The sequence below is a fragment of the Dendrobates tinctorius genome, unplaced genomic scaffold (genome assembly GCF_039654945.1).
Source record: "Dendrobates tinctorius isolate UK_male_01 unplaced genomic scaffold, ASM3965494v1 ptg000303l, whole genome shotgun sequence".
Classification (NCBI taxonomy): domain Eukaryota; kingdom Metazoa; phylum Chordata; class Amphibia; order Anura; family Dendrobatidae; genus Dendrobates; species Dendrobates tinctorius.
Window position 1 is genome coordinate 3,981,889 of NW_027361970.1, and position 16,258 is coordinate 3,998,146.

The following is a 16,258-nucleotide window of genomic DNA, read 5'->3' on the forward strand; positions in this document are numbered from 1 at the left end:
CGGCCTAAGACACAGAAACTTTGAGCCGGCAGCTCACAAAGTGCTTCCTACAAGATGAGCAGCTACTGTCATGATCACATATGTATGGAAATATCTGATGTTTCCCAGTACTATACATATGGGACATACAGTCAAAATAGACATTTTTCTGGACTGGTCAATACTCATCTCTGCAGAAAAGAGCAATCATAGACTCTTCATACAACTAAACAGCAAATGTATGATAAGCCATGAATATTACCTTGCTGGACAGGCTGCGACTGAGTGAGGAGGAACTGGGATGCCGACTGTAAATGACTGGGGACCAGTACTAGTTGCTGGAGGGAATGTAAAGATGTCATATCCTGCAAGAAGGGGAAACGAGATGCTTTTCACAGTGAGATTTTACCATGTAATGAATGTCTCTAGATGTTGTTAGGTCCTACCCTAAAGCTTTAAGAGGGTCCTAATTATTGGCAACTATTGCTAGCATACACTATAGTGATGAATTATTGGTCCTTTCCCGCTTGATGACCGGTCGTGTTATACAAGTTTTACCTTTTTGCTGGCACGGAACACTTATCCTAACCAGATGTTCATTTCTTTCCAATTCTTACTCCCCCCCATCTTTGTAGTCTCTACACTCCCCTGAAGAATCCTAAATACTGAGGAGGAAACACGTAGGTAGGGTGACATCTTCTTGGGGTACTTTTCAGGTAGTGCCACACTTGAGTACTGCCCTTGTCAGGGCAGGAGCAACACACGGGGCACGACAGGGCTATATAGAAACCTCCCCTTACATGTCTGTTTCTGACGCCCAGTTTCATTGGAGGAATGTATTTCATCACGGCATATGGGTGAGATTGAACCTTTTTATATGAGCACTGGTATTTTGGGCGCTTGCACTTTATACAGTCATTGTAAAATGGCACACTGATTATAAAGGGTCTGTATGCTCCATGTGTGCGGCTCATGGCACATATAGGTAACACACAGACTGATTATTCCCTTAAGTCTTCCTCCTCTAAAGCAAGATACTGAAGAAAAAGCCTGCTAGCATACACTCCATAAATAAAAATGGGGAGCAGGAAAATAGTGGAATAAAAATATAGGGTGTAAAAATAGGGTAGCAAAAGGAAGTGCGGGAAGAATGGACAATGGAGACTCACTTACCCCAGGCATTTGCCCACCACCCATGAAGGACCCTTGAGAAAGATGGCATGGTCGGTGAGGTATTCCAGACTGCAATGTCTCACTGAAATCTTCAGTTTTAATCTGCGAGATAAAGAAATATGGATGAACGGTGCCATACTTATAGCTGTTACTGCTGCAGGATTGTATATGAAGCAATAAATACAAACGGGGGAAGGAAAAAGTAAAAAATTCAGCTCACCAATCTCTGCAGGAATCCAACCATATAACACGCTCAAGGGCGTCAGGTCCAAAGAAGTGTAATAGTAAAACACGCACGGAGGTGCCTTGATCAGAGGCGTTGTCCACAACAAAAGGAAAAAGAAGGAAAGTGATCTCCAGCGTGAAGACTTGGATAAAAAGTCCAGTTTATTAAAAAAATATATTAAAAGTCAAAATACATATTGATACAACAGATGGACAGGGTCCCTGGTACAACCAACGCATTTCGACCTGTAGTGTCTTAATCGTGGTATATACGCTGGAGATCACTTTCCTTCTTTTTCCCTTTATATGGAACAATGGTGCTTTTAATTTGCCTTTGTTGCCATAGTAAACAGCACTCCTATCTCTGTTGTCATTAATAAAATCTAGTAATTAGCAAGAGCACAATTATTTATGATGTGTTTAATAAAGGAGTAAGAGCTGCACCAAAAATTATAAGGGTACGGTTACACTGCATTTTTTTCAGGTGGTCAAAAATGTCTGTTTTACAAGTAGAAGATTGCTTTTTTAAGTACGTACAGGTACTGATTATGTTAAACTAGGGGCAGGTCAGTGAGGGATCAGTGACCTGTCAGTAGCCATACACATGAATACCTCATCAGAGCACCACATGAAGACCCACCCCACAGGCCGCCCCGCAGCACAAGTATATCATTAACTCAAAACTGAAAATAGAGATGAAACAACAACCACAAGATGGATTTCATCACCAGGTATCATTGTAATCAGCATAACGGCGCCGACCTGACACTGTCTGTAGGTTACTGTGCACAATCCTGCTGACAGGTTCCCATTAAATGAAAAAAGAAAAGTCAGGCTCACCACCTAATGCCTGAATCCAGCCAAATCTGGAGCACACAAAGTGTTAGTGCCAAAAACACCTTTAGTATTGAAGCAACGATGGAGAATCCAGCTGCATGGGCACAAACTCTTCTTTATTAGAATATGTTTGCAATTCTGATAATATCCATAATTGGCTTGAAAATTGTAAAACACTGATGCTTCTGGTGCATCAAAAGCACCTTTAGTCATCATGTTGTAATGGGGTTAGTTACCGCTTCTGGTTAACACACCAGTAATGTAATTACATTGAATGATATCACATAACATGTTATAAGCAAACTAATGATCAATAGAAAACAAGTTAAAAGAAAGAACAATCTGCATAATGGAAGCAATTCATATGCAAATGGTAGTGATGGGAAGAGCAATGTAATGCATGTAAATAAGCAAAGCAAAGCGCTGATAGGTGCGGCGAAGAAAGGTAGTTATCAAACGTGTCAGTGGTGTTACTGTAGTATTATAGCGTTTCGTAGATTTAATCTGAATGAGACTCTAGTGTTAAGTTTAAGAAATCCACCGTGCCTCCCTATTCCTAAAGTGTCGTACCCTATCCCCACCTCTCTTGTGACTGTAAATCTGCTCTATTGCTCTACTACATATGCTTTTAGCGACGTAATATTGCCATCATTTCAAGTAATGAAATATTTCAAGTTTTGGCATATATTCCTATGACTTTTATAGTTTTCAATGTTATAAAGGTGTTCCCGGATACAAATTTTGGATTGACGTGTAGTACTGCCTACTAGTGATGAGTGAACATGCTTGTATAAGGCAATATCCCTGCATGTGTTGCAGCTGTCGAACAGTCTAGAGACATGCAGGCACGGGGACTCGAACATAATATTCAAGCACGCCAGTCACTCGGTTTTCACACAAGCATGTCCAGATATCACCTTATCTGAGCACGTTCGCTCATCACTATTATCTGCATAAATATGTTAATTTGCAAGTGACACATTCTACGATATAGACAGTCAAATTGGAGTTACAATTGAAAAATGATCTAATTTCAAAGTTATTCTTTTCCAGAGAGTCCTTAAACACATTACACTGTACATTAAAACATACTTTGCACAGATGTATACCGCATTTGTAAAAAAAAATGTATTTGATAACGAAATAACCAAAAATTTTTAACCATATTGTTGGATCCAGAAAATTTGGGGACAATGTGCTGGCTAGAGATGAAGCACATCTTGACACTACCCGGCCTCCCCCGAGCAGCGTAGCCATATTTCATCCCCCTTCCAAAATAGGTAAGGTTCATAAAAAATATATTTAGAATATTAGTAAATGGGTTACTGTATTGGAGGACAAGAGATAATTGGGACTAGTTGGATTGTGCTCTCTGTTTGTGATTATTATTAACCAATGTAGACAATGGTTTATTTAGTACGTTTTGTGCCCTGTCATACATCCATTTTTTGTAACCTCTGAGTTGTAATCTTTGTCGTCTTTATTGAGCTTCACATGTAAAATGATTATTTGTGATACAGTTACATTTTGCTTGTATTAGTTCGCCCACTGGAATCGCTTGTATGGTATGTTTGGGGTGTTGGCTGCTGACATATAAGATACTTTTTGAAAAACCACAACAGAAAATACTTTTAGAAAAAATGGGGGAATCAGGAATTCCTTTTAATGTATGGCAGGTACATAGATGACCACCTTATCTGGAGGGCCGACATACCTGCAGCAAAATCCTTCATAGATTACATCAACTGCAATCCTTTCAATCTTAGGTTTACCTTTGAGCATCAACACTATACACTTCCTTAAGGGAATTCCTCATTCCCCTCGTTCTTTTTACCACTGTTCGAAAAACCACTTTCTTATATGCCAGCAACCATCACCCCAACATACCATAAAAGTGATTCCAGTGGGTGAACTAATACAAACAAAAGTAACTGTACCGCAAATAATTATTTTATACCTGAAGCTTAACAAATACAACAAAGATTACAAATGAGAGTTACAAAAAACGGATGTATGACACAGCACAAAACATTGTACGAAACGTACCTATTTTGAAGGGGATGAAATATGGCTTCACTGCTGGGTGGGGAGATACAGGCTAATGTCAAGCCGTGCTTCATCTCTAGATGACTTATTGTCTCCAAATGTTTTGGCTCCAATAAGAGACAGAAAATCTAAATAGTTACCAATTAAATTTTTTTTTTTTTTTTACAAATAAATCCATGCAAAGTATCTCTCAGTGTAATGTGTTCAGTGACTCTTTGGAAAAGAATAACTTTCAAATTACCTAGATCATTTCTCTGTTGTAACTCCAATTTGATTGTATATATCATAGAATGTGTCACTTGTGAATAAACATACGTAGGCCCTACTACATGGCAATCCAAAAATCATATTAAGGAACACCTTTATGACATTGAAAACAATAAAAGTCATAGAAATATATCCCAAGCCTTGAACTATTACATTGCTTGTCATGATGACAATATTATGGCACTAAAAGCACATGCGGTACAGCAGATTTACAATCACAAAAGAGGTGGGGATAAGGAACAACGTTTTAGGAATAGAGAAGTGTTGTGGATTTTTAAACTCAACATTAGAGTCCTGTTCGGACTAAATGTACAAAAAGCTATAATACTACACCACTTGGTAACACATTTGATAGCTACCTTGCTTTGCTGCACCTATCTGCACTTTGCACAGATCCAAAGTGAGCATGCCCTAAGGCTAAGTTCCCACGACAAGCATTTGTTGTGTTTTTGATGCTCCAGCTGCTTTCACTCGATGCTGCTAAGTATACAGTTGTGGCCAAAAGTATTGACACCCCTGCAATTCTGTCAGATAATACTCAGTTTCTTCCTGAAAATGATTGCAATCACAAATTCTTTGGTATTATTATCTTCATTTAATTTGTCTTAAATCAAAAAAACACAAAAGAGAATGAAGCAAAAAGCAAAACATTGATCATTTCACACAAAACTCCAAAAGTGGGCCAGACAAAAGTATTGGCACCCTCAGCCTAATACTTGGTTGCACAACCTTTAGCCAAAATAACTGCGACCAACCGCTTCCGGTAACCATCAATGCGTTTCTTACAATGCTCTGCTGGAATTTTAGACCATTCTTCTTTGGCAAACTGCTCCAGGTCCCTGATATTTGAAGGGTGCCTTCTCCAAACTGCCATTTTTAGACCTCTCCACAGGTGTTCTATGGGATTCAGGTCTGGACTCATTGCTGGCCACCTTAAAAGTTTCCAGTGCTTTCTCTCAAACAATTTTCTAGTGCTTTTTGAAGTGTGTTTTGGGTCATTGTCCTGCTGGAAGACCCATGACCTCTGAGGGAGACCCAGCTTTCTCACACTGGGCCCTACATTATGCTGCAAAATTTGTTGGTAGTCTTCAGACTTCATAGTGCCATCCACACGGTCAAGCAGTCCAGTGCCAGAGGCAGCAAAGCAACCCCAAAACATCAGGGAACCTCCGCCATGTTTGACTGTAGGGACCGTGTTTTTTCTTTGAATGCCTCTTTTTTTCTCCTGTAAACTCTATGTTGATGCCTTTGCCCAAAAAGCTCTACTTATGTCTCATCTGACCAGAGAACATTCTTCCAAAACATTTTAGGCTTTTTCAGGTAAGTTCTGGCAAACTCCAGCCTGGCTTTTTTATGTCTCGGGGAAAGAAGTGGGGTCTTCCTGGGTCTCCTACCATACAGTCCCTTTTCATTCAGATGCCGACGGATAGTACGGGTTGACACTGTTGTACCCTCGGACTGCAGAGCAGCTTGAACTTGTTTGGATATTAGTCGAGGTTCTTTATCCAACATCCGCACAATCTTGCGTTGAAATCTCTTGTCAATTTTTCTTTTTCATCCACATCTAGGGAGGTTAGTCACAGTGCCATGGGCTTTAAACTTCTTGATGACACTGCGCACGGTAGACACAGGAACATTCAGGTCTTTGGAGATGGACTTGTAGCCTTGAGATTGCTCATGCTTCCTCACAATTTGGTTTCTCAAGTCTTCAGACAGTTATTTGGTCTTCTTTCTTTTCTCCATGCTCAATGTGGTACACACAAGGACACAGGACAGAGGTTGAGTCAACTTTAATCCATGTCAACTGGCTGCAAGTGTGATTTAGTTATTTCCAACCCCTGTTAGCTGCCACAGGTAAGTTACAGGTGCTGTTAATTACACAAATTAGAGAAGCATCACATGATTTTTCGAATAGTGCCAATACTTTTGTCCACCCTCTTTTTTATGTTTGGTGTGGAATTATATCCAATTTGGCTTTAGGACAGTTCTTTTTGTGTTTTTTCATTTAAGACAAATTAAATGAAGATAATAATAACTAAGAATTTGTGTTTGCAATCATTTTCAGGAAGAAACTGAGTATTATCTGACAGAATTGCAGGGGTGTCAATACTTTTGGCCACAACTGTACAGAGCAAGTGATGTCCTGGCAGAAGCCACCCAAAGAATGAGCATGACACTACTTTTTATCGCTCCTGTGTTTCCGATCCCTAAAGCAATTAAAGGAAGTGAGAAAAAAGATGGAACAAGTACATATATAGTTTTTATGGGAAGCTTTTACAGTCCTTTTTTTTGGTGGAATCCACATGAAAAAGATATGTTGTGCACATACACATTGTATGGGTATATACTGTATGTACGAGGCACTGTTGTATCCCTTTTCTGTAAATACTTTTAATGTTTTGCAAATTGTCTCTTCAAAGAGGAAGAGAAGTAATACTCTAGCGCCACCTATTGGAAGTAGCAATCCTTAAAGTTAATATCGACCCTTTAACAAGCCTTACAATATGGCTTAGGATAAAAACAAAAATAAGGAGCATTTCTTTAAGCAGTTTCCAACTGAATACACATAGGTTTTTACTGCCTCAATAAAGCAAGGTAGTTTTTGGAGGAGAAACTGAGTGAACACTCTACAAATCTGCCTCAAAATCTCAAAACTCGTCAAAAACTTTCCAGTTTCTGTTCTAAAAACAGGAGAAAAAAACTCTGTGTGCACACAACCAAAATCTTCCACTTGTATATACTGTAGTATAGATGTGATTCCTGAGCTAACGCCCACATGTATGTAGAAAAGTACATTCTATGCTTCCATACTGCTAATATTGTGTGCCTGTGGACCGGTGACTTCTCAAAGCACAGAAGAGGTTAACTCTATTGTAAAAAGTGTTTACTAATAAGCCAAACTGTGCCAAGTGTTCCCCACCCATTTCCCCAAGGAAATAGGACAGGACCCAGCTTGGTGATCTGAATTCCCTCCTCGTACACTATATTTCCTTGTAATATTGAGGTTTCAGGAAAGACATGGAGCCAAAACAAGCAAATAATGAAGGCATGTCGTAGACAATGTTTGTGTGAAATATGCTTAAAAACCTGTGTCTAACACCTGGTTAACCCTGGTTTCATTTCTAAAAAAATCCATGATTTATGAAATGGATTCATATCTGCCCATTTTGCAGTGCATCTTAACAGATCCTCTTCAGGTCCTCTTTTTTTATTGGAAAGAATAGCTTACATTATACTGCCTGACAAGGGCAATCAAAATAAACCATTAAAGGGAATGTGCCACCATTTCGAGCATTTTTAGCTAATAATATGGACATACTAGTTGTATGCTGAAATTAGTCAGGCCTGTATGCCTCCTTGAAGTGGCCTTGTTTAGGAGAGACAGCAGTCAGAATGTGCTGGCGCGGAATTTCCGGTGGCGCACATGATGTCAAAGGAAAGTCTGAAGAGAAGACGAGGAGAAAACTTGTATAATGAAGACCAGAGGCAGCCTTATCTTCTGAGCAGCCTACGCCCCATAGCCTGGCTGATGGAAGCTATAAAAGATGATTTTTACTAAACTAGGCCACATTAAAGAGGCATACAGGTATGACTAAAGGGCCTGTCACACTAAGCAATATTGCTAGCAATATCGCTATAACGTCACTGGTTTTGTGACGTTATTGCGATATTGCTATGTCTGATACTTACCTCCGACCGGCTCCCCCGCTGGTTATCGCTGATCGCGCGAGAACGGCCTCGGCTGTTTCTCGTCGTCAGCTTCCTGCTGGTCTTCCTGTGGCGCCGACGAGCGACGCGTGGACGCGGGCGGGAGGACATCAGGATCGCCGCGTCTGACAGGTACAGTTGTGGCCAAAAGTACTGACACCCCTGCAATTCTGTCAGATAATACTCAGTTTCTTCCTGAAAATGATTGCAATCACAAATTCTTTGGTATTATTATCTTCATTTAATTTGTCTTAAATGAAAAAACACAAAAGAGAATGAAGCAAAAAGCAAAACATTGATCATTTCACACAAAACTCCAAAAATGGGCCAGACACAAGTATTGGCACCCTCAGTCTAATACTTGGTTGCACAAACTTTTGCCAAAATAACTGCGACCAACCGCTTCCGGTAACCATCAATGAGTTTCTTGCAATGCTCTGCTGGAATTTTAGACCATTCTTCTTTGGCAAACTGCTCCAGGTCCCTGATATTTGAAGGGTGCCTTCTCCAAACTGCCATTTTTAGATCTCTCCACAGGTGTTCTATGGGATTCAGGTCTGGACTCATTGCTGGCCACCTTAGAAGTCTCCAGTGCTTTCTCTCAAACGATTTTCTAGTGCTTTCTGAAGTGTGTTTTGGGTCATTGTCCTGCTGGAAGACCCATGACCTCTGAGGGAGACCCAGCTTTCTCACACTGGGCCCTACATTATGCTGCAAAATTTGTTGGTAGTCTTCAGACTTCATAATGCCATGCACACGGTCAAGCAGTCCAGTGCCAGAGGCAGCAAAGCAACCCCAAAATATCAAGGAACCTCTGCCATGTTTGACTATAGGGACCGTGTTTTTTTCTTTGAATGCCTCTTTTTTTCTCCTGTAAACTCTATGTTGATGCCTTTGCCCAAAAAGCTCTACTTTTGTCTCATCTGACCAGAGAACATTCTTCCAAAATGCTTTAGGCTTTTTCAAGTAAGTTTTGGCAAACTCCAGCCTGGCTTTTTTATGTCTCTGGGTAAGAAGTGGGGTCTTCCTGGGTCTCCTACCATACAGTGCCTTTTCATTCAGACGCCAACGGATAGTACGGGTTGACACTGTTGTACCCTCGGACTGCAGGGCAGCTTGAACTTGTTTGGATGTTAGTCGAGGTTCTTTAGCCAACATCCGAACAATCTTGCATTGAAATCTCTTGTCAATTTTTCTTTTCCGTCCACATCTAGGGAGGTTAGCCACAGTGCCATGGGCTTTAAACTTCTTGATGACACTGCGCACGGTAGACACAGGAACATTCAGGTCTTTGGAGATGGACTTGTAGCCTTGAGATTCCTCATGCTTCCTCACAATTTGGTTTCTCAAGTCCTCAGACAGTTCTTTGGTCTTCTTTCTTTTCTCCATGCTCAATGTGGTACACACAAGGACACAGGACAGAGGTTGAGTCAACTTTAATCCATGTCAACTGGCTGCAAGTGTGATTTAGTTATTGCCAACACCTGTTAGGTGCCACAGGTAAGTTACAGGTGCTGTTAATTACACAAATTAGAGAAGCATCACATGATTTTTCGAACAGTGCCAATACTTTTGTCCACCCTCTTTTTTATGTTTGGTGTGGAATTATATCCAATTTGGCTGTAGGACAATTCTTTTTGTGTTTTTTCATTTAAGACAAATTAAATGAAGATAATAATAACAAAGAATTTGTGTTTGCAATCATTTTCAGGAAGAAACTGAGTATTATCTGACAAAATTGCAGGGGTGTCAATACTTTTGGCCACAACTGTAAGTAGCGACCCCCGACTGCTGCTATGTCGCCGGTGAGATCTGCCTGTATGGCAGCTCACCAGCGACCACTTAGCGATGCACCAGCGATCCTGACCGCGTCATATCGCTGGTCGGGATCGCTGGTGCATCGCTAAGTGTGACAGTACCTTTATTTCACCTGTATACAACCTGCATGCCCATTGGCTTAAAATGCTCAAAAGGGTGACAGATTCCCTTTCAAACATGAAAAACCTATTTCCTACAACCTCTGGCTTTTGATTTGAAACTTGTTACTTAGTTTTCATGCCCCTCTATTTGCCTATCTGCAGAGATGAGACAAGGGGACACAGAGAAGATAGTTACACATGACTGCAGGATCTGACTAAATGCAGAGTTTGCTTGTAGTCTGTAACTATGGAAACACACACTTCTGCCAATAATTAGGCTATTTTTATTGGAGTACTCTATGCCCCCTTTAAAAAAAAAAGTTGGCGTAGATGGCTGGGACTGCTGCAAAATTGCCAAAACTTGCAAAATATATGCACAACTAAAAGTGGCATTAAACTTTTTCAAGCATCTTTATGCCAAAAAGCAGGCAACAAATGCTTGATGAATTGGGAGCACAGACTAAGAATTTGGTCACCTCCCATTTATGCTCATGTCTCATGGTATTTTATGAATTGTATAATGATATGCAAACTTTTATTTCTTTCTTATCTTGCCTGTGTTCAAGCTTCTTGCCCAATATGGAAGCATTCTTTGGGAATGTTTTGCAGTTGCATTCTACTTTTAGTCTGTTACATCCATTTATTGTTCAGCCATTTGTTATTAATGTGGGAAACAATCATAGGATCCTTCTGGGATCTGTGTTCAGCCTTATACGAGTTTTATCAACCACGATCCCCTTTGGCATGTAACACGTTCAAGCTTGTCACAGCTTCCAGAAAAAAAAAGCGTAAAACTGGAAAGGCTGGGATCATCTATGCAAATTTCAATCCAAAAACATGTAAATAGGGTGTGTTCACTGATAGATGATATATACTGCTGGGCTGAAGAAGAACAAAGTCAAATGCAAATGAAAAATAAACCCGACTGAACAGAAAGAGAAACAATAATTATCTGCTGTCTATTGTCATGTAGGTTCTTTTTTAGGTTTTCATTTTTAATAATATTCTTGCATTGCATTTCCATCTAGAATAAGGATTAGAATCATAAGTAAATACAGGTTCTTGAGTTCTTCTCCTCTGGCAGTTTTCTATTACTTTGATATTTGACCAATGATATTCCCATAAAGGCCACTCTGATCTCTCTTGGACCCTTGCATGGCATATTTGACCAATGATGTTCCCATAAAGGTCACTCTGATCTCTCTTGGACCCTTGCATGGCATATGTGACCAATGATGTTCCCATAAAGGCCACTCTGATATCTCTTGGACCCTTGCATGGCATATTTGACCAATAATGTTCCCATAAAGGCCACTCCGATCTCTCTTGGACCCTTGCATGGCATATTTGACCAATGTAGTTCCAATAAAGGCCACTCTGATCTCTCTTGGACCCTTGCATGGCATATTTGACCAATGATGCTCCCATAAAGGCCACTCTGATCTCTCTTAGACCTTTGCATGGCATATTTGACCAATGATGTTCCCATAAAGGCCACTCTGATCTCTCTTGGACCCTTGCATGGCATATTTGACCAATAATGTTCCCATAAAGGCCACTCTGATCTCTCTTGGACCCTTGCATGGCATATTTGACAAATGTAGTTCCAATAAAGGCCACTCTGATCTCTCTTGGACCCTTGCATGGCATATTTGACCAATGATGCTCCCATAAAGGCCACTCTGATCTCTCTTGGACCTTTGCATGGCATATTTGACCAATGATGTTCCCATAAAGGCCACTCTGATCTCTCTTGGACCCTTGCATGGCATATTTGACCAATGATGTTCCCATAAAGGCCACTCTGATCTCTCTTGGACCTTTGCATGGCATATTTGACCAATGATGTTCCAATAAAGGCCACTCTGATCTCTCTTGGACCCTTGCATGGCATATTTGACCAATGATGTTCCCATAAAGGCCACTCTGATCTCTCTTGGACCCTTGCATGGCATATTTGACCAATGATGCTCCCATAAAGGCCACTCTGATCTCTCTTAGACCTTTGCATGGCATATTTGACCAATGATGTTCCCATAAAGGCCACTCTGATCTCTCTTGGACCCTTGCATGGCATATTTGACCAATAATGTTCCCATAAAGGCCACTCTGATCTCTCTTGGACCCTTGCATGGCATATTTGACAAATGTAGTTCCAATAAAGGCCACTCTGATCTCTCTTGGACCCTTGCATGGCATATTTGACCAATGATGCTCCCATAAAGGCCACTCTGATCTCTCTTGGACCTTTGCATGGCATATTTGACCAATGATGTTCCCATAAAGGCCACTCTGATCTCTCTTGGACCCTTGCATGGCATATTTGACCAATGATGTTCCCATAAAGGCCACTCTGATCTCTCTTGGACCTTTGCATGGCATATTTGACCAATGATGTTCCAATAAAGGCCACTCTGATCTCTCTTGGACCCTTGCATGGCATATTTGACCAATGATGTTCCCATAAAGGCCACTCTGATCTCTCTTGGACCTTTGCATGGCATATTTGACAAATGATATTCCCATAAAGGCCACTCTGATCTCTCTTGGACCTTTGCATGGCATATTTGACAAATGATATTCCCATAAAGGCCACTCTGATCTCTCTTGGACCCTTGCATGGCAATCAGTTAAGTTACTGGTAGACAGGAAGGTTATATATCACTGCTAATACAGATAAGCCATTCAGGAGACATGTAAGGCTGGTGACATTCTGAGTGGAAAGGGTAACCATATTACACTGCTGAGCAAAAGGGTAGCAATGTTATGAACTTTTGACTTTCAGGCTCCATATCTCACCATCCACTACTGCTTCAAAATTAAGACTACCATAATTTTATAGACAATTATCTTGGATAGCTCATTCATAAAAAAATCCTTTTTCTTTTTCCTTCTCTTCCACCTGATATGATGTTTAGTTAATTGATTTCTGTTGAGCCTACAGCATGAATTAAACTCCAAGATACTGAATCGAGAATGGAGAAAAGGATGAACTGTTGTGCAAAAAATAGAAAAATATATGGATCATCTAAACGTTATTATAATTTTCAATGGATTAACTTGGTCATAATGAATTTGCACCATGTATTATATGTATCTGCACTTGTATAAGAACTTGATGACGTGATTGGCGGTTCTATACCACATGACTGCACAGGATGTGACATAAAAAGCTATTCAATGTTAGCAGGGCCGGTTTTAGACAAAGTGGGGCTCTAGGCCAAAGTTTAAAGTGGGGCCCCAATTGCTCACATATTGCACCATCACACAGAAACATTTCTGTTATATTTACAAGCGCTAAATTCAGGCCCCTAAACGAGTGATCGCCAATAATGAAGTCGTTTAACGCTTGTTTCCCAGCCTCTTTAGGGTATGTGCAAATGTTCAGTAATTGGTATCGCTTTGGAAACAGCACATGTCTGCTGCATCCAAAGCACTGCCAGCTATTGAACGCAGGTGAATCCGTATGTGTTCATTGAACTGTGCGGATTCACCACGTCCAATACATTGTATGGGTGAAAATTATCTTGCGGATACTAGCGTTTGCCAAGATAAATATACATGCTGTGGTCTGGAGAGACACGACGCATGTCATTCTCCGCGGGTGAGCCGCAGGTGTGTGTGCACACATAGTGGACTGAAATCCCCTCCCCTATGATGTAACATCTGGACACTACACAAGTACGCAGCGTCCAACCTGCATTGTTTACTGACCGTATGCACCTACCCTTGCTCTGGCTGAGGAAGAATGATGGATACAGATAGTCCTCGATACAGTATAATGCAGGTCCCATATAGTACATATAGTATAATGCACTCACTATGGTCCTTGATAGAGTATAATGCAGCTCCCTCAGAGTATAATGCAGCCCCCCATACACACAGTATAATGCAGCCACCCATACACACAGTATAATGCAGCTCCCCATACACAGTATAATGCAGACCCCCCATACAGTATAGTGCATCCCTCACATTCAGTATAATGCAGCCCCCCCCACACACACAGTATAATGCAGGCCCCCACACGCAGTATAGTGCAGCCCCTACACACAGTAAAATGCAGCCCCCCACATACATAGTATAGTGCAGCCCCCCACACACAGTATAGTGTAGTCCCCCACACACAGTATCGTGCAGCAGACACACACACATATAATACTTACCTCTCCTCCTCATTCTCCGCTGCTCTGGCTCCTGCAGAGAGTATCAGTGTCTTAGCAACTCCACTGCTGGCACATGTTGAGTCAGAGGCAGAGGGGGAGTGATGGGAGAGGAAGCGTCACATGACACTCTCTCCTCCATCATTGCTTTCAACTGTATCAGTATCTAAGATGCCTATAAGTTGATTGCGAGATGCGTGGTGGGGGGTACTGGCGTAGCGTGGGGGGGGCGGTCCGCCCCAGGCGGCATGTGTGTGGGGGCGGCGCGGCAGCAGCAATTCCACCCTGCAGTGCAGTGCAGCGGCGGCCAGGGAGCGATGCGATCACGGCAGCTCCGCTGCCTGCAAGAGTGAATAGCAGGAACGGAGCGGCAAGGGTCCGTCCTGCTTCCTGACCGGAGGCCGCACTTCCTGTTTCACACTGAGGAGCGCCGCTGAATGACGTCATCATTCAGCGGCTGCTGCTGTGTGAGGGAGGAAGCGCTGGCGATGCTGCGGACAGGTGAGAGGAGAGAGGTGGTGTCTTGTGTGTATGTATGTGTGTATGTATGTATGTATGTATGTATGTCTCTGTGTGTGTATGTCTGTGTGTATGATGGAGCAGGCAGTGATGGGAGTGATGGTCTAGAAGGCAGTGATGGGGTGAAGGAGCAGACAATGATGGGGGTGATGGAGAAGGCAGTGATGGGGTGATGGAGCAGGCAGTGATGGGGGTGATGGAGCAGGCAGTGATGGGGGTGATGGAGCAGGCAGTGATGGGGTGATGGAGCAGGCAGTGATGGGGTGATGGAGCAGGCAGTGATGGGGTGATGGAGCAGACAATGATGGGGTGATGGAGCAGGCAGTGATGGGGTGATGGAGTAGACAATGATGGGGTGATGGAGCAGGCAGTGATGGGGTGATGGAGCAGACAATGATGGGGTGATGGAGCAGGCAGTGATGGGGTGATGGAGCAGGCAATGAGGGGAGTGATGGGGGTGATGGAGCAGGCAATGATGGGGTGATGGAGCAGACAATTATGGGAGTGATGGAGCAGGCAGTGATGGGGTGATGGAGCAGACAATGATGGGAGTGATGGGGGTGATGGAGCAGGCAATGATGGGGGTGATGGAGCAGGCAGTGATGGGGTGATGGAGAAGGCAGTGATGGGGTGATGGAGAAGGCAGTGATGGGGTGATGGAGAAGGCAATGATGGGAGTGATGGGGTGATGGAGCAGGCAATGATGGGGGTGATGGAGCAGGCAGTGATGGGGTGATGGAGAAGGCAGTGATGGGGTGATGGAGAAGGCAATGATGGGAGTGATGGCGTGATGGAGCAGGCAATGATGGGGGTGATGGAGCAGGCAATGATGGGGTGATGGAGCAGACAATGATGGGAGTGATGGGGTGATGGAGCAGGCAATGATGGGAGTGATGGGGAGAAGGCAGTGATGGGGTGATGGAGAAGGCAGTGATGGGGAGAAGACAATGATGGGGTGATGGTCGAGAGGGCAATGATGGGGTTGTGGGTGAGAATGCAATGATGGTGGTGGTGGAAAGGGCAATAAATGGGGGTGGTGGAGGAGGAGAAATGATGGAGGTGGTGGAATGGGCAATGATGGGAGTGGTGGGGGAGAAAGCAAAGATAGTGGTGGAGAAGAAAATGATGGAGGTGGGGGAGAGGACAATAATGGGATGCGAGGGGAGGAGGACAATGAGGGGTGTGGGGGATTGGGATATACATAATAAAGGAGACTATGTAATATATACCTGTATGTGTGTGTGTGTGGCTATATAACATCAATAATCTATATATATGTATATATACACACACGTAGCTTTGACGCTATAAAAGGAGGGGGGCCCGGACACATTTCTTGCACAGGGACCCCAAGCTGTCAGTGTCCGCCCCCTGTCCGCCAAAATAATTTGTACTTTGTTTTTTTTTCTGTCACATTATTAA

General features: G+C 42.4%; 1 protein-coding gene across 3 annotated transcripts in view; it reads right to left on the reverse strand.

Moving 5' to 3' along the window:
* The window catches only part of POU2F3 (POU class 2 homeobox 3), a 297,141-nt gene that overhangs the window by 82,687 nt on the left and 198,196 nt on the right, over window positions 1–16,258 (reverse strand). For all 3 annotated transcript variants that reach the window (XM_073560731.1, XM_073560733.1, XM_073560732.1), the window contains exons 4-5: window positions 1,153–1,254; window positions 242–344 (exon numbers count right to left, since the gene is read on the reverse strand). In XM_073560731.1, coding sequence (XP_073416832.1) covers window positions 242–344; window positions 1,153–1,254 — 205 coding nt within the window. The remainder of the gene's footprint in view (window positions 1–241; window positions 345–1,152; window positions 1,255–16,258) is intronic.